The sequence below is a fragment of the Myxine glutinosa genome, chromosome 2, assembly GCF_964187855.1.
Source record: "Myxine glutinosa chromosome 2, kmMyxGlut1.1, whole genome shotgun sequence".
NCBI lineage: Eukaryota > Metazoa > Chordata > Myxini > Myxiniformes > Myxinidae > Myxine > Myxine glutinosa.
In genome coordinates, this window is record NC_136262.1 from 151,029,253 (window position 1) to 151,048,862 (window position 19,610).

At 44.2% G+C, this 19,610-nt stretch overlaps 1 protein-coding gene across 1 annotated transcript in view; it reads right to left on the reverse strand.

Moving 5' to 3' along the window:
- LOC137418799 (arrestin domain-containing protein 3) overlaps positions 1 to 19,610 on the reverse strand; it is a 36,439-nt gene that overhangs the window by 4,065 nt on the left and 12,764 nt on the right. Inside the window, exons 3-7 of the mRNA XM_078771827.1 lie at positions 11,968 to 12,115; positions 10,270 to 10,369; positions 5,679 to 5,935; positions 5,338 to 5,533; positions 1,083 to 1,225 (exon numbers count right to left, since the gene is read on the reverse strand). Of these exons, the coding sequence (XP_078627953.1) occupies positions 1,083 to 1,225; positions 5,338 to 5,533; positions 5,679 to 5,935; positions 10,270 to 10,369; positions 11,968 to 12,115 (844 nt within the window). The remainder of the gene's footprint in view (positions 1 to 1,082; positions 1,226 to 5,337; positions 5,534 to 5,678; positions 5,936 to 10,269; positions 10,370 to 11,967; positions 12,116 to 19,610) is intronic.

The following is a 19,610-nucleotide window of genomic DNA, read 5'->3' on the forward strand; positions in this document are numbered from 1 at the left end:
GAATAGATTTTGTGATCTATTCATATGACATATGTGACAAGAATAGAACACGCGCAATAGATTTTGCTTCAGGTCCGAATGCAGATCCGGCCTATCAGTGGGATACAACCCGCTCCCTTTATTATGTTTTATGTGTCAGTCTCTTTTTGTGATCAATGTTAGCTCTTACACGAGCCTCAATCTTGTATACAAAAAAATTTTAAAAAAGTAAATATGATTTTGGTAAAATCTCACCATAGTGCATCTCCACAAACTCACAATCATAGAAAAAGCAGATGTTACTGCAGTGAAATGCACTTTGTATCCGATTAGCTGCAATGTCAGTGACATCATTAGTTACATTATAACAGACAATTTGGTTAAATACGTTTTGAAATTTGAAGAACTGCACTTGGCAGACTGTGGCCACACTAATTAGGTTGTCAGAGGTAGTGAGCACACTTACCTTTCTTTGAGCCATCTTGTCTGGGTGTGACTCTCCAACCAGAATGTGCTGCGTCCCCGTCCCAGTGCTGCGTCCCCGTCCCAGTGCTGCGTCCCCGTCCCAGTGCTGCGTCCCCGTCCCAGTGCTGCGTCCCCGTCCCAGTGCTGCGTCCCCGTGCGCTATCCACCTGATGGATGTCAAGTGGGTAACTGTCTGCTGGCATTAGGCAGTGGATGTTAAACATCCAACATCATCTTCGATGATGACTACGAGAGCCATTGCCTGCACCCTGAACAAATTACAAATTATTGCCATAACTCCAAAAACAGCAATGCACCTAATATTTGTACTCGGCCTCATATAACAATTATTTGTTATATTCTATGGCCTCAGGATGAGGAAATATGTTTTACAATTTTATTGATTATTCACTGTGAAATCTGTTCACAAAAGTTGATGAACCACTAGGTTAAAAGAAGGAAAAAATTGCCATTTTTGTGTACTCTAAAAATTGTTTGGTGTGCCCTAAATTTATCTTCAAAGGTTTTTAAGTTTAAAAAAAAAAAAGCAGTTATTACGAAAGTGCAGTCTAAAATTACCTGTGCACAGAACACACTTGTTAAACAAGCAATGGCAAAGGTATTTGCGTGAATCGTACTTCAGAATAGAGAGGAGGAGGCTGCAGGAAAAACTCCTGTGGGCAAGGCAGGCAAGTAATGTTGGCATCTTCCTGCAGCTCCACTCTGTGAAGGAACAACCTTCTTTGGTCCTCAGTCACGACCTCGCTATACGACGGAGGTTCTGCGAGGAAATCGCTCATTCATTCATAATGCAGGGTCTCATAATGCTCATTCATTCATAATGCAGTGTCTCAAAGAAAGCAATAAATCATGCATCCCTGCACTTGTTACAAGTAGGTATGAAGCGTCATCAGAAAATATGAAAGAGAGAGGCGTGTGCAAATTCAGAAATGTCGCATGTGCAACATGGAAACAAGCTGCCTTGTGGAGCAAATCTCAGCTTTTCAGTGTACAGTACTGTAGTTTACAACGTACAGCACAACCAGCCCATCGCCCACACTGTGGGAGATGGGGTTTTGCAATCGCACACGTGTGTGTGTGTGTGCATGTATGTTCAGGTCAGAACTTTTTCAATTAACCATTTGAACTTTTGACCAAATTTTCAACAAACTTATTATACACCAACAACAACAACAACAGGCATTTTAAGGCCATTTTCCCTGCGAGAGCAGGGGTTAGCCTTGCAGGCCCCATGACAATCTTCTCCATTTTGTTAACCCCCTTGCCTGCATTTCTTCTTCCACCACCTTCAGCCAAGTCTTCCTCGGTCTTCCCCATCCTCTACTTCCTTCTACATTCATTTCCATCACTCTTCTCAACCAGTCACTTTCATCCTTCCTCAACACATGACCAAACCATCTCAACCTGTTTCTCTTCACAGCATCCATCACAGGCTCTATTCCCATCATCTTTTGCAATTCATCATTTGTCTTCCTCTCTCTCAACGATACTCCACACATCCACCGAACCATTGGCATTTCCACCCTTTCCAGCCTTTGTTGCTGCTCTACGTTCATTACCCATGTCTCGCTCCCATCTTCATCAGCACGCCACTGAGTTCCCGAAACTTCTTCTATGCACATCTTACTCCAGCAACCGTTGTCTAATCCACCTTCTCCATTCAGCATGTCTCCTAGGTAGCAAAATGTTTTCACACCTTCCAGCTTCATGCAGTCTCCAAGATCCAACTCAACATTTCCTCCATATGCGGCTCCCTCTGTGCACACCTTACACTTGAATGTAGCTGCCACACTGGTTAATGACCCTCTCAGACCACTACATTTTTGATGAACCCACTCAGTGCACATTGTACATTGAATGGAGTTCACTCCGACACCCTTCCTGCACACAGCACATGGCCACTTCCCAGTTCTTTCCACCTCACCACATGCTTTACCACTTGCCATCACCTTCGTCTTTCCGATATTCACCTTCAGACCTTTTGCCTCCACACATTCCTTCCACTTGTTCATCTTCTCCTTCAGTCCATCCATACTTTCCGCAATCAACACCAGATCATCTGCATACAACAACTCCCACGGCAAACCCTCCTTTACATTCCGAGCCCGCACCTCCATCACAGCTACAAATAGTAGTGGACTTAGTACCGACCCCTGATGCACTCCCACCTTCACCTCAAACTCAACACTGTTCCCGTCCTTCGTCCTTACAGCTGTGCGCGCTGTCTCGTACATTGCCATCACTGCTCTGATCAACCACTCCTCCACTCCGAAGTTCCTCAATGCCCACGTCACTACTTCGCGTGGAACCCAATCAAATGCTTTCTCCAGATCAACAAACCCAAGAAACAACTTCTTCCTCTTCTCCATGTACTTCTCCTGCAACTGCCTCACAATAAAGAGTGCGTCTGTCATTCCTCTTCCTGGCATAAATCCAAACTGCATTTCGTCGATCTTCACTTTCTTCCTATCCTTCTCTCCAACACCCTTTCCAATACCTTCATTCCATGCTCCAATAACTTTATCGCTCTATACGAGCCACAGTCCAGAGGGTCACCTTTCCCCTTGTATAGAGGGACGAGGGTACTCAGTTCCAAATCCACTGGAATGCGGCCTTCTTTCACCACCAGATTACAGATCTGTCATTATCTTCACACCCCAACTTCCTGCTGCCTTCAACACATCTCCCACAACTCCCGTCAGCCCTCCCGCTTTTTTTTTTACTCTTCATTGCTTTTATCGCTTCCTCAACTTCCTTCTCAGTTATCTTCTCTGCCGGTCCTAAAACTGGGTTACTCTCTACGTTGCCATCCCATTCATTATCTGCATTCAACAGCATTTCCATATATCTATTCCATCTTCCTTTAATTCCATTGGGGTCCACAACAATTTGTTCCACTTCATCCTTCAAGCAACTCACCCCCATCACATCACACCTCTCTTTCGCTATCTGCTTTGCAATCCTGAATACCGCTCTGTGACCCTCTTCCGAATCCAAGCGTTCTCCAAACATTTTCCTATATGCCTCCTGCGCCTTTGCTCCATCTTTCTTTGCAGCCTTCTTGACTGCCTTATAACTTTCATGTTCTACCTTTTCTGCCCCCATACCCTTCGCCTTCTGCCACTCCTTGAACTTCTTCCTCTTCTCGTCAATCCTCTTTCCAACTTCATCATCCCACCACCATGTTTGAGTGCCTCGGTGGTCCTTTTATCCATCCACATACCTCACCAACGGCTCCCAAGTCTATCTTTCATTGACATCCAACCACTTTCAAGCTCAACCACATCATCCTCGACCATACTCAGCCTCTCTTTTAATGCCTCCCTCACTGTCACCTCTTTCAACCTCCACACCTTCATTCTCGGTTGGTACTTCACCCGCCGAGCTTTCCTCGCACCTTTCACCCTTATGTCGCAGACACCCAAGTGGTGCTGTGAAACAGCCTCCTCCCCCAGGATTACCTTTGTGTCCCGGAGGTGCCCCCTATCTCGCCTACGCACCATCAGGTAGTCAACGGTTGTCATCGACCCACCTGGCGTGTATGTAACAAGCTTATTATCCGCTTTCTGGAACTGAGTATTACAAATCAACAAATCAGCTCCATCAGAAAACTCCAAAATCCTTTCACCTTCTCCATTCCTCACACCATATCCGTAACCCCCATGAACTCCCTCAAAACCGTCCATACTCCTTCCCACATGTCCATTTAGGTCTCCTCCTACCACAACAACTTCCTCATCTTTCACGTTTTCCATCAGCTTCTCTATTGCACACCAGAACTGGTCCCTCTCTTCATCGCTCCGACCGACCCGTGGAGAATATCCCGAGATGACGTTCACCAAGAGCTTTCCAATCATCATTTTCACCATCATCAACCTTTCACTCACTCTAGTCACACTCACCACACTGTCTACAAACTCCTCAGAAAACAGGACACCAACACCATGCATGCCTTCTGGGCACCCTTGCCACACAAACTTGTATTTCTGTCCCTGCCTATCCTTCACCATTCTCACACCACTTCCCTTCCATCTCGTCTCCTGCACACAACATATGTCCACTCTTCTTCTGACCAATACTTCCACCACTTCTCCTGATCTCCCTGTCATTGTCTCCACATTCCATGTCCCAAACCTCAGAAACAGATCTCCACGTCGGGCATCAGACGTTTCGTCGTCATAAATGGAATGATTTCCACCCTTGCGTCGATCGGGTTCTCCACCTTGATTTTTGATGAGAGGGGGTGAGGACCCCCACGGGGTACTTCGGGCTGTACGCTGCCCAAATGTAGTTGTAATTGTCATGGTTCCCTTGAGACAATGTTTTATGGCCGGATGCCCTTCCTGACGCCAACCGTTTTAGTCGCCTCTTCCGGCACGCAGGAATACTATGTACCTATTCTAAACCGGGGTACACACCGGTAAACAAAATCATGAGAATACCAATTGATAATTGGGTCAAAATGTCAATGAGAAAGTCACATCAAGTAGAAATAAACGTCATTAACTTGTCCGTCACGTGTTAGTGCAAGATGGCCGTGTTTTGTAATTGCTTCCAGGTTTCGTTATTTACCATTTCAGCCTCAGTGTGCATGTGCAGGCCACAACTACCTCACCACATGAGCTTTTGTCATCAAAATTTAAACAAATCTTTATTTAAGCGCCTTTGGGCTTCTGGAAAAGCGCTATACAAAATAAATGAATTATTATTATTATGGGAATATGGAGAACATTAATGAATAAAATGTACAATTTGTTTTTTAGCTGTTGTTTTCGTGAAGTTTAGTTTGAGTACAAAATGGACGCAGATGGGCTTTGCATCAAGAGATGCTTTCTAGTTTATAATGCATTCCCATAACTTTAGATAGCATACCTTCCAGTGGCTCGGGCAAAAGGCTCTGCAGGCGCAGAGCAAGGTTTAGAGTGGTCCACAAAGGCTGTAAGAGTGCTATGCGACTCTGGCTGCTGAAGCTGGAGGTGCGGCTACTGCAAGGTTGTGATGGAATGGTTCCCAGCACCAGCGGCAGCTTTACACTCAACTTTGTGGAGCCAGGGATATTCACAGACACCTGTTGAGGGTAATGCGTACCTTCACCATCAAGTATACAGCATTGGGAACGCACGTACAGCATTACACTCGCTATAAACAGGCCATCTCTATCTGAGAAACCAGAGAAACGTGAATAAAACAAGGATACGCTGCTATTTAATCACCTTTAAAAAGTACTCAACACGGATGATGTTGCAGTCAAGCACAGATGGTGTGACATTGGGGATTGGCAAGGGCTGCCCATCCCAGAACTCCCTTTTTCCTGATGGTATAGACTCTCCACGCACTGCTGCAACAGCGTGTGTGTATGTGAGCGTCCGACCATGTGCCAGGAACGTCTGTTTCTGGCACAGTGAAGTTTGAGGTATGACGAGGCGCGAGGAACAGTTCTCTACTTCTGCATGGATGTGCAACAGCTCTCCTACAAAAAAAAACAAGGCATTTCATCAGGTGAGATAGATGCACGATTATACAAATTAGACGACAGGGTGGGGGTGGGGTGGGGGGAGGAGAAGGAAAGCGCAGCTTTGTTTTTTAATTATATTATTAAAACAACGTGACAATATCAGAACACAGCGCTTACTTAAAATGCAGGAAGTCATTTCAAGTCAGTCATTTGACATTGACAAATTCAATCAAGATTATTTTCATATTTAAGTAAAATTGGGATAAGCCAAAGATGGAGTAAGATAAAGGTGACAGCATCACCTGTGATAAAATCTAGGGTACCAAATATCCCACGTACAAAATATAAAACAAAACAGCACAAAATAAAAGTATTTAGACGTTTATTCCAGTTTCTTCAAGAAATAATTTTTTTTATTCCATTTTGTGATCGAAAAACAAATTTTTCTGCATGATATTTTTCCAACTCCAAACACTTGACTCACAAAGTGATGTCATTGCGGAATGTAGCTACATGACATGAAGGCAACTGTGTTCGGTCCTGGAGGCATTTCCACCTCTTATGGGATGACGTCAGGTGGTAAATAACAGTTGGCTGAACATTGCTCCCTCACCAGCATTTTCTCTTCCATAATATTGAAGTAGGTGGACAAAGCACCAAATTATATTGGGATCGAGGCTGTCTTGCATTCTCACGAGTATACCATTTAAATGGTTGCTTTCAGCAAGGAAGGAAAATAAATAAATAAACAAGGCGAAACAGTTTATGTTTTGTATGTCATTTGATTCTTCCTTGTCACACACACAACCTCTCCACCAAGTTTTGTCCAAATACGTCCACAACTTTGAGATATCATGTTATATATCGTTTTTGGCTCTATCTCCAAATAGTGAAGAATCACTTGAAAAAATTATACGAGCCGGATCCGAATCCGGATCTTCACAAAAATTGAATCATTTCGTCCTTGTCACATACACCACCTCTCTGCCAAATTTCATCCGAATCAGTCTCCAACTTTTTGAGATAACTTGTTCAGACAGACAAACGAACAAATGAAAAATCACTCGTAGAGCGACACTTGGCAAAAACAGAAAAAAGTAGAATGGTACTCAGTAGAGCATCCCATTGACCTCAAAAATAATTAATGGTTGAATTCAGTGACCTGATATGCAAATAGTCTTCAAAGTTTAAGTTAATCGGATGAAAATTGACAACTTTAGAAATATGGCCTATGTTGACTTCAAAAATAGCTGGTGGTTGGTTTCAGTAAGCTATGAAAATCACTTTTAAGTTTCAAGTAAATCAGATGAAAATTGAGGATTTTAGAAATTCGAAAAAAGGGGTTGACACTATGTTGACCTTTTGACCTCAAAAATATATAGGATTTTGTCAGACCACAAACTCTACCATTTGGTGAAGTTTCGTGAAAATAGGTTTAAAACTGTGACCTGTAGGCAAGTATAAGTGAGCAGTCGGACACTCGGGCTCGGACGGACGGATGGACGCACGCACGCACACACAAAAATTTTGGCCAAGTAACAGACAGGAGTGAAAACATAACCTCCATCCACCTATGGTGGCGGAGATAATAAGAGGTGAAACCTACAGTGTGGAGAAGTTAACCCAATCTGAGCCTTGGCTAAAGTCATGATGCAGCATTATCATTTATTTTGATTTTCTATGAACAAAGCTCACACTGTCACAACTTTTGTGAAAACTTGCAGCATATCGATCAAATATGGTACTCCATCAATCTTATTTATCATATGTGGTACTATGTATGCTCTCCCAATCATGACATCAAGAATTGCATCTCATGCCTCAAGCTTGCCCGAGGGTTCTGGTACAAAACCAAAAATTATTTTGACCTTTATTCCACTCTCTTTAAATCTTTTTTTTTTATTCCACTGTGATGGAAAAACAAAAACATTTCTCTGTGCGATATTTTTCCAACTCAAAACACTTGACTCACAGAGTGACATCATTGCAGAATGCAGCTCTGACATGATGGCAGCTGGGTTCGGCCCTGAAGGCATTGATAAAGCCTGACAAGTTTGCCAAATAGTGCTCATATTTAGTTTAAAATCCTACCATTTCTAACAATCCTCAGGTATATACATTAATCTAATTGATCACAAAATATTTACATGAGGGGTTGAAGTGGCAGGATGTTGCGATTCCGGGAGGGGTAGACGTGAAAGCTCAAAGGAGGTCAGTACATTTGTTTTAATGGCAGTCATATTGTTGGAGAGGAATTGTTTACCTCCATTCCCTGGTGTTGACTTAGCGGTTAGGGTGCCGGCTTGGGATCCTCGGATCCTGGGTTCGAATCCCGGTCGATTGCTGAATTAACGTCAGGGGGGTTGACTCAGCCTGTCATCCTTCCGAGGTCGGCAAATTGAGTACCAGCTTGCTGGGATGAATGATCCCGGTGTGTACCCCGATTTAGAATAGGTACACCGCATCCCTGCGCATCGTAAGAGCGTGACCAAGGGTTTTTTTTTTGTTTGTTTGTTTTTTGCATACTGAATCGAGGCTCGTGAAAGAGCTAACATTTACTTCACAAACAAATCGACCAGACAAACAAAATACACAAAAAGAGGGAGCGGAAGACAAGATGGGGAGAAAAGGGGAAGCACACAAACACAACATCCGAGAGCAGGGAGATGTGTGGAAGGGAGAGGGCCCGGGGGGAGGAGGCATGGGAAGGGGGGGGGGGGGAGGGAGAAGTATAAAGCACAAGGACACCAAGGACTTCCAGGACAGAAGTTTGTATTTCAAAAAGGGGAATTGGGGTGAAATTAGCGGGGGTAGAAAAGATCAAGGTTTTGGATGGGGGAAGATAAGAGATGGTGGTGAACAGCTGTTTTAAAGACCTGGAGAGAGGAGTGGGATTGAAGAGAGTGAGGGAGTTTGTTCCAGAGGCGGGAGAAAAGAGGAATGAAGGAGTGAAGGTGAGCAGAGAGTCTTGATTTTGGCAGTTTAACCAAAAGAGGGTTGCAGGCAGATCTTGTGCGACCTGGAGGAATATTTGCGGGACAGAGCCCAGAGAGAGCTGGGGGGGGCAAGGCCAGAGAGGAGTCGGTAGAAGACGGAAAGACCACCAACCTGCCTGCGGTGAGTGAGTGAGAGGCCCTTGGAGTTAGCTTCATCGCGGGAGATTCCAATGATTCTGAATGCTTTGGTTTCAACAGCGCGAAGGCGAGCTAGGTGTGAGGCAGGAGCACCAGCCCAGAGGGGAGAGCAGTATTCCATTGAGCTGCGGATGAAAGCCTTGTATGTGGTGAGGAGCTCAGGTGTGCCAAGGAAGGACTTCGCACGATGGAGGATGCCCAGTCGGCGACTGGCTTTGGAGGCCAGATTTGAAATGTGGTTTTTCCAGGAAAGATCATGGCAGATAGTGAGACCCAAAAGCTTGAGTGACAGAACTTCTTGGAGAGGATTATTCAGAAAGTGGATGGGGAGGGTTGTCCAGTCGGTCTTTTCGGAGAGACATCATAAGAGTGTGAGATTTGTCAGGATTGGCAGGCATCCGGCATCTGTCAGGGTTGGCGTCAGGAAGGGCATCCGGCCATAAAAACATTGCCTCAAACAGGGAACCATGACTGTCATGGGGCCCGCAAGGCTAACCCCCGCTCTAGCGGGGAAAATGGCCTTAAAACGATCATTCATTCATTCATTCATTACCGGAGGTGGAAGGAGGTTGCTTTCACAGCTGTTTGTCTGTGAGAGCAGCATACCCCAAAGTTATGGACGGATTCGAACAAAACTTGGTGGGTGTGTGACAAGGACTAATTGAATCCATTCTGGTGATGATCTCCATCCAGATAAGATGATTTAAAAAAAAAAAATCAGGTGATTCTTCACCATCGAGAGATTGGACCAAAAATGATACATAACACGATATCTCAAACAGTTGTGGATGGATTATGACTAAACTTGGCGTACGAGTTGTGTAGGTGACAAGAACAAGCCAATTAGATTTTGATTCAGGTCTGGATCCAGATCCGGCCTATCAGTGCGGATACAAAATGTAAGCTGTTCAGCTCAGCCTATGAAGTATATTTGCTGCTCCCATCCTTTATTTCATAGCATTTTCACGTGGAAAATACATGATCCGTACATCGGTACAGCATTAGGTACCTATCCAAAATTACTGCGCAGCACAAGGATGTGGCCATTTCAATAACACACACAAACATCTTAACATGTCCATTGCCAGTAGACATTCCAACCGCATCTTAACTGGTCTACAATTAAAATTTGTTTACCTATGGTTGAAAATAAATCAATAAAGGATGAAAAGGAAAATTATATTCTTTACGAGTACAGCCACAAACTTCACATACCAGGACAATATCCTCCTCGGTTTATCTTCGCACTTAGAGAAACAGGTCCAGACATTTTCCAGATGCCGACAGTCTTCTCACCAGCAGCTGCCACTGATGACTGAAAAATAAATAAATCAGAATCCATTAATAATGACAAAATAACAAATAATCATGAACATCAAATTCGGGCGAAGGTCCAATTATCAAACCACATGATGATCAAAAGAAAGATTCCACATAAAAGGCAAATAACCCAATTCTGAAACTGCCTTCATTTTAAATTACGAAAGCTAAAGAAGCTAACAAGGTTGTCTCTCCCAATGGACTTTAAGCAACCCGAGTTGAATCATATGCGAGTGCTCCACAACAACAAAACAACAACATGCATTTTAAAGGCCATTTTCCCTGCTAGACCGGGGGTTAGCCTTGCGGTCCCCATGACAATCTTCTCCATTTTGCCCTATTTTCTGCATCTCTCCTTGTTAACCCCCTTGCCCGCATTTCTTCTTCCACCATCTTTAGCCAAGTCTTTCTCGGTCTTCCCCGTCTTCTACTTCCTTCTACATTCATTTCCATCACTCTTCTCAACCAGTCACTTTCATCCTTCCTCAACACATGACCAAACCATCTCAACCTGTTCCTCTTCACAGCATCAATCACAGGCAATATTCCCATCATCTTTCGCAATTCATCATTTGTCTTCCTCTCTCTCTCAACGATACTCCGCACATCCGTCGAACCATTCGCATTTCCACCCTTTCCAACCTTCGTTGCTGCTCTACGTTCATTAGCCATGTCTCGCTCCCATAAATCATAACACTTCTCACACATGCAGCATACACCTTTCCCTTCAGCTTCAACGACACTCCCCTCATCATCAGCACGCCACTGCTCCACACAAACCCAAAAACATCAATTGGGTCATCCATGGATTTAAACGAACATCGCAACAATTATTGTCAATTGGCACAATAACTTTCAAGCAATGAGTATTCTACTCGACAATCGTAACTTGGTTTGGTGTGCAAGCTACCACGAGTGCCGAGCAAGGTTCGTTCAGGTCGAATACACAGTTGGTTTCGTGAAAGGCCGTACGTAATCATGGATTCCAGTCTTCAAAGGTACGCACATGGAAATGCGGGAATGCGACCGGTGGGTATACAGATTACCTCTGCGCTCATGCACAACATCACGAGCAACAAACACATTACAGTTAACTTTTATTATTGATGCAGGAGGTAGTTTCGTACATCACAGGGTCAATGTGAACGTTCAAAGGCAAATTAATGAGGTTGCCCGACCCAGGAAACCAAACGCAAAATCTTGGTTGCCCGACGCCAAATCTTGGTTGCCCTAGGAAACTGTTAGTGTCAAGCCTTGCACAAGACATCCCCTCATCGGCCTGCTTCTGCTCAACTATGCTGTATTCACCTTTATTTCAGATCTCAATCAATGATCAGCTCAGTCTCAATGACCTTCTTTCCAAATTAGGAAATGTACTTGGAAAAACAACTCCGCCAGGTGCGGCACACCTCCGCAAAGATTTAGTTGGATTTGCATCGATTTTGAGAGCCCAATTTTGAGATAAAATTATTTTAAAATTGGCATAATTTTTGCATACCATATGAGTATCAATACCTTGCCCATATTTATACCCAGGTCCTCCAACACTCAAACACCCCAGAATTATTTCACTTATCACAATGAAATACTAACCTGTAGTACAGGTGTGCTCAAATCCACATGCTGCACAACAAAAAATTGCCGTTGAACACTGCACGTGCGACGTCCTTGGCACTGCAGCTCAACATGCACATAGTAACTGATATCGCCATAGCGACCTCTAAAAGATGAAGCAAGAATCCTGCAAGTGGGATGGAAACAATGAAAATTAGCAAGTACATATAATATAAACGGTTTTTTTTTTTTTTTGTATACTGAATCGAGGCTCGTGAAAGAGCTAACATTTACTTCACAAACAAATCAACCAGACAAACAAAATATATAAAAAGAGGGAGCGGAAGACAAGATGGGGAGCGAAGGGGAAGCACACAAACACAACATTTGAGAGCAGGGAGATGTGTGGGAGGGAGAGGGCTTGGGGGAAGGAGGCGTGGGAAGGGAGGGGGGGGGGGGGTGGGAGAAGTATAAAACACAAGGACACCAAGGACTTCCAGGACAGAAGTTGGTACTTCAAAAAAGTGGAAGTGGATCAAAAGTTTTTATTTGCTTTTGTAAAGCACCGCTTCCTTCATTTATCTACACACCAAATTCAGTCCGTCTTCAAAGTGAAAAAAAAAAACGACCAATCTCCGATTCAAATTTTTACACAAAACACACACACAAACAAAAACACACACACACACACACACACAAACGAACACGGCTTGTGGAAGAACTAGGACACAGAAGAGACGAAGAACACAACATTAAAGGAACAGCAGGAGAAAAGGGAAACGCCAATAGTAGGGCAGAGGGAGAAAGTAGACAGAGCCAGACACAAGGAAAACGGATGATGAGGGGTAGGGGAGAACGCAGGAGGTGCTCAATATGGGGTTGGGGGAGTTAAAGGGTGTAGAAAAGATGATGGTTTTGGATGGAGGATGATCTGAGATGGTGGTGAATAGCCATCTTGAAGATGTAGAGGGGAGAATAGGATTGAAGAGAGTGTGGAAGTTGGTTGCACAACAACAAACAACATGCATTTTAAAGGCCATTTTCCCTACTAGAGCGGGGGTTAGCCTTGCGGTCCCCATGACAATCTTATCCATTTTGCCCTATTTTCTGCATCTCTCCTTGTTAACCCCCTTGCCCGCATTTCTTCTTCGACCATCTTCAGCCAAGTCTTTCTCTGTCTTCCCCGTCCTCTACTTCCTTCTACATTCATTTCCATCACTCTTCTCAAACAGTCACTTTCATCCTTCCTCAACACATGACCAAACCATCTCAACCTGTTCCTCTTCACAGCATCAATCACAGGCTCTATTCCCATCATCTTTCGCAATTTATCATTTGTCTTCCTCTCTCTCAACGATACTCTGCACATCCGTCGAACCATTCGCATTTCCACCCTTTCCAACCTTCGTTGCTGCTCTACGTTCATTAGCCATGTCTCGCTCCCATAAATCATAACACTTCTCACACATGCAGCATACACCTTTCCCTTCAGCTTCAACGACACTCCCCTCATCATCAGCACACCACTCAGTTCCCGAAACTTCTTCCATGCACATCTCACTCTAGCAACCGTTGCCGAGTCTGATTCACCTTCTCCATTCAGCATGTCTCCGAGGTAGCAAAATGTTTTCACACCTTCCAGCTTCATGCCGTCTCCAAGATCCAACTCAGCATTTCCTCCATCTGCAGCTCCCTCTGCGCACACCTTACATTTGAATGTAGCTGCCACACTGGTTAATGACCCTCTCAGACCACGACATTTTTGATGAACCCACTCAGCGCACATTGTACATTGAATGGAATTCACTCCGGCACCCTTCCTACACACAGCACAGGGCCACTTCTCAGTTCTTTCCACCTCACCACATGCTTTACCACTTGCCATCACCTTCGTCTTTCCGATATTCACCTCCAGACCTTTTGTCTCCATACATTCCTTCCACTTGTTCATCTTTTCCTTCAGTCCATCCATACTTTCCGCAATCAACACCAGATCATCTGCATACAACAACTCCCACGGTAAACCCTCCTTTACGTTCTGAGCCAGCACCTCCATCACAGCTACAAATAGTAGTGGACTTAGTACCGACCCCTGATGCACTCCCACCTTCACCTCAAACTCACCACTGTTCCCGTCCTTCGTCCTTACAGCTGTGCACGCTCTTTTGTACATTGCCATCACTACTCTGATCAACCATTCCTCCACTCCTAACTTCCTCAATGCCCATGTCAATACTTTGCGTGGAACCCTATCGAATGCTTTCTCCAGATCAACAAACCCAAGAAACAACTTCTTCCTCTTTTCCATGTACTTCTCCTGCAACTGCCTCGCAATGAAAAGCACGTCTGTCGTTCCTCTTCCTGGCATAAATCCAAACTGCATTTCGTCGATCTTCACTTTCTTCCTTATCCTCCTCTCTAACACCCTTTCCAATACCTTCATTCCATACTCCAATAACTTTATCGCTCGGTACGAGCCACACTCCAGAGGGTCACCTTTCCCCTTGTATAGAGGGACGAGGGTACTCAGTTCCCAATCCCCTGGAATGCGGCCTTCTTTCAACACCAGATTACAGATCTCTATCATTCTCTTCACACCCCAACTTCCTGCTGCCTTCAACATATCTCCCACAACTCCAGTCGGCCCTCCCACTTTTCCATTCTTCATTGCTTCCATTGGTTGCACAGGCGGGGGGGGGGGGGGGGGGAAGGAATAAATGAGTGGTGAGCAGTGGTTTTGGAATAGGCAGTTTCACTAGGAGGGGTTTGCTGGTGAACTGCGTGCTTCCTCGAGATACATGGGGCGGGGGATTGGGTGCAGAGCACGGAGAGAAAAGAGGGTGCAAACGACCAGAAATGGGGAGGGAGAAGACAGTGACAAGCAACCTGTCTGCAATGGTGAAGTGATAGGCCCATAGACTCAACTTCATCATGAGAGATTACATTGATCTTCAACCTTGGTTTCCATGGCATCAATCTGAGCAAGGTATGAGACAGGGGAGCCAGCACAGAAGGATAGCAGTACTACATCATGCTGCAGGTGAAAGCCTTGTAGGTGGAAAGCTCAGGTGTGCCAAGGAAGGGCTTTGTACAACGGCGGAAGCCCAGTCGGCATCTGGCTTTGGAGGCCAGCTTTGAAATGTGGCTTGCCCAAAAGAGATCATGGCTAATAGTAAGGGAAACATATGAAAATCTGTTAACTAAATTGTTACCAAAAAATTTCTTCACCAATATGTTTGGAAAGGTGTGTAATAACATGTGTTAAAATGTTGAAGGTCAACTCCCGTGGGAAACCCAGAAAAAAAGCTGTTGAATTCGGGTAGCGAAAAATTATTCGAGAATTTTTTTTTTTTTTTTAATCGGCCCTTAAGTAACTTATGAGGGGTCAAATAAGGGTTTTTCATGATTCTGAGTTGATTGTTAACATTTATATTTCACCACAGACACTCCTTTGTGGAAAAATAATTTCTAAATATATCTCATTTTCTACTTTGCAGGACATGGAGTCTAGCAATATGGATGAAGACGTTACTCCACCTGTGCTCAATTGCTTCATCTGTGCACGCTCGGATACACCAGTTGAAAGGCTCATACAGGCAACTCCAAAGGGATACTCAACTTTATTGAAACAAGCAGAAACTGTCGAAAATGTTACTGTTGTGGAACATATGAAGGAGGCTCAAAAGGAAGGAAAACTGAGGTACCACCAGAAGTGTAAAAATGATCTGTACAACAACTTTGTTGCAACCACCAATAAGTCAGCTCAAGCATCAAAGGCAGAGAAAGAGTCATCAAAGTTGAAGAGAAGACGCACTACTTGTGAGTTCAGTTCATCAACTGGCTGCAGTTCTAGAAGATCACAGTCAGTTGACCTCCTGTATAAGGATGTATGCATTCTTTGCAACCAACCAGCCCAGCTCTACAAAAATAATCCAGCACAAGCTAGAAAGAAATACAGAGTGCCAGATAATTTGACTGCAGATACACTGAAGGCAAGCTTGCTGAAGACAGCACGGAGTCGCGGGGATGACTGGGGCACTGAAGTCACTGGACGCCTGGAAGGGATCAACGACTTGGTAGCAGAAGAAACACTGTACCATTTGCGATGCAAACTTATGTTTGCGAGAGGTGACAGTTTGTCCAAGACTGATGAGGAAGGAAAAAGGAAGAGAGGACAGAGGAGTATTGATGAGGAGCGAGAGGCAGTTTTTATTGAATTCTGCGAATGGTTAGACTCAGAATTAGAGCATGGGGTAATGAACATGGACCAAGTCCATGAAAAGCTGCAGGAGTTTGATCAGTCACCAGAGAAGAGCCTTTCTTATTCAAAGCATTGGCTAAAGATAAAACTTCTAGAGAAATACGAAGACACCTTGTATTTCACAACACAGGAAAGAAGGGCAGATGTACTCTGTCTCAAAGATGGCACCGACAATATTCTGCGAGAGCATCATGCTAATCTTGACCATGGAGATGAGAAGACTCAGATCATAAAGACGGCACTCAAGTTCATATCCAATGATATTGCCTTGATTGATTTAGGTCCAAAGTCATACCCCACCACACACAGTATGACTGACATCGATAGTCAGCTGACACTTGTTCCTGCAAGCCTTCAGATGTTCTTGAGACCGATTGTCAAGACAGACGAAAGAGTTGCCGTTTGGGGGCAGAATTTTATTAAGGCCTGTCGACCTCGGTCTGGAGTATTGCCACACCAAATGGGGCTTGCCATACAACTTGATCATAGATTTGGGTCAAAATGGATGCTCAACAAGTTCCACCGGCTGGGATACACTGAGTCTTACACGGAGACACAAAACTACAAATACTGCTTCCTTAATAGTAGGAGTGGAGATGATGTTCCAGATACTTCTGGCACTCTTGACACCATTGTGGAGGAAACCGATGAACAGATCAATGATGAGGTTGCGGTTGATGCTGCGCTTGAGGATCAATCAGTGATGACAGCCAAAGTGCCAGCCAGTGAAAGTGAATTGTCAAGTAATGATCAGGTGGTCTTTATGGAGGTTGGGGAAACAAACAATGCAGTCACTCAGTTTGTTGGAGACAATATAGATTTAAACATTGTCTCTATTCACGGAAACACTCCCTTTCACTCAATGGGTTGGATCGAAGTCACCTCTCCGGCACCACCTTTGCCAGATCCACAGACAACAGCAGCTTTCCCCCGGGTGAAGTTGAAGGCACTTGACAAAGCTAAGATCCTGAGAGGAACTGAAGTAAAGATTATTCCATTTACGAACAGGAAACAGATAGGAACGAACGCGATCATGTTTCTCCCCCTCGCTGAGCTTTCCTCCTCCCTGGCTCATGATCAGCCACTCCTCACTCCAGGTGACACACTCTGGGCAGCGGGGTGGGTGATCAAAGCCAACGATCCTGAGTTCCCACACTCCAACTGGAATGGCTGGATGAAGAGAATCCATGCTAATGATGCAAAGCAGAGCACACAGATCGAGTTCCTCCCAGTTATTGAAGGAGACCCTAATGACCTCAACACCATCTTCACCACTCTGAAAGAGTGCATACGGCGCGCCGGGTGTGATCGACTGACGACGTGTCGTGACGTGTCCATTGTCCATGTCCATGTCGTGTCGTGTCGTGTCCATGTCGGTGACGATCGTGTGATCGACGTGGCGTGTGATCCAGCCACGATCACATTTTATTTTCACCACTTCAAATCGACCGAATTTCACCAAATAAGATACCACACTCGATGCTTGCCTTCAGTGTATCTGCAGTCAAATTATCTGGCACTCTGTATTTCTTTCTAGCTTGTGCTGGATTATTTTTGTAGAGCTGGGCTGGTTGGTTGCAAAGAATGCATACATCCTTATACAGGAGGTCAACTGACTGTGATCTTCTAGAACTGCAGCCAGTTGATGAACTGAACTCACAAGTAGTGCGTCTTCTCTTCAACTTTGATGACTCTTTCTCTGCCTTTGATGCTTGAGCTGACTTCTTGGTGGTTGCAACAAAGTTGTTGTACAGATCATTTTTACACTTCTGGTGGTACCTCAGTTTTCCTTCCTTTTGAGCCTCCTTCATACGTTCCACAACAGTAACATTTTCGACAGTTTCTGCTTGTTTCAATAAAGTTGAGTATCCCTTTGGAGTTGCCTGTATGAGCCTTTCAGCTGGTGTATCCGAGCGTGCACAGATGAAGCAATTGAGCACAGGTGGAGTAACGTCTTCATCCATATTGCTAGACTCCATGTCCTGCAAAGTAGAAAATGAGATATATTTAGAAATTATTTTTCCACAAAGGAGTGTCTGTGGTGAAATATAAATGTTAACAATCAACTCAGAATCATGAAAAACCCTTATTTGACCCCTCATAAGTTACTTAAGGGCCGATTTAAAAAAAAAAATTTCTCGAAAATAATTTTTCGGTGCCCGAATTCAACAGCTTTTTTTCTGGGTTTCCCACGGGAGTTGACCTTCAACATTTTAACACATGTTATTACACACCTTTACAAACATATTGGTGAAAAAAAATTTTGGTAACAATTTAGTTAACAGATTTGTGAAATATCTCATAAAATGCCCTTACTCTAAGAGTGAGTGTGAGACCCAAGAGATTGAGTGACTGAACCTCTTGAAGATTGTCGAGAAAGTAGATGGGAGGGTTTGTGGAACGGTCCTTTTGGATAGAGGGTGTGCGCGCGTGTGTGGGATTTATCATGATTGAAAAACATATTCCAGTTGTTTGACCAGTTTGTGATTTTGTCAAGATCTGAGGAGAGGGAAGAGGCTGCTGCATGTCTATGGAAAGATGAGGGACGTCACATCAGAGCGATTGATGATCTGAGAAATCTGTTGTTGGAGAAAAGGAATGATTTTATACTGACTACAATTATGGATTCCATGACCTTGCTGATGACCGGAAGTAAGCCAATTGGTCTGTTGGACGATTTCCAAGTGGATGGAAGATGACCGAGGGTAAATGACAGGATGAAAAGGGCAGAGACAGGAAGTGCAAGAGCAGCAGAGCAGGTTTTTAGGAAACGCGAGCTGATGCCGTCCGGTCCAGTTGCAGAGTCAGAGTCGAGGGTTGCCAGAAACTTTTACAACTTCTCAGGTGCAAAAGGCACAGAATTCAGGAGCAGTTATAAATGACTGGGAAGAGTGGATAAAGATAGAGAGGGGTTAGGGACACAATATTTTGAAGCAAATACAGAATTGAGGCATTCGGCTCATTTTGATGGTTTGCAAGCAATAGGTCAGCATTTGAATCTTGGGAAGGGCAAAAATTTGCCATCTTAAAATGCTAATCCCCTTCTGAAAACAATTCCATTCTCGACTATGCGGCTCACAATGCCCAACACAGCGCCAGAATGACAGTTTTGATGAATTACGCCTAATTCACACTGGAGACAATTTGTGGGTTGGAACAGTTATTCCAGCAGGTCTGGAACAGCAGGTCTGAACAAGCATTCCAATGCTTTGTTGGTCTCACGACATCTTTCCAGCCCTCCTTATTCATTCCAATTCTTGCTTTTTCTTTATTTCTCTCTTTCTTTATCTAACTGACTAAGGGGAAGTCAATTATTGCAGAAAATTTTCAGTTAGGTTCACTTGGCTGCACCTGGATGGTTTTGAGGGCAGAGGAGTAGCAGCTGAAACCCAAATCCTATCCAGGTTTTTTTAATTATTTT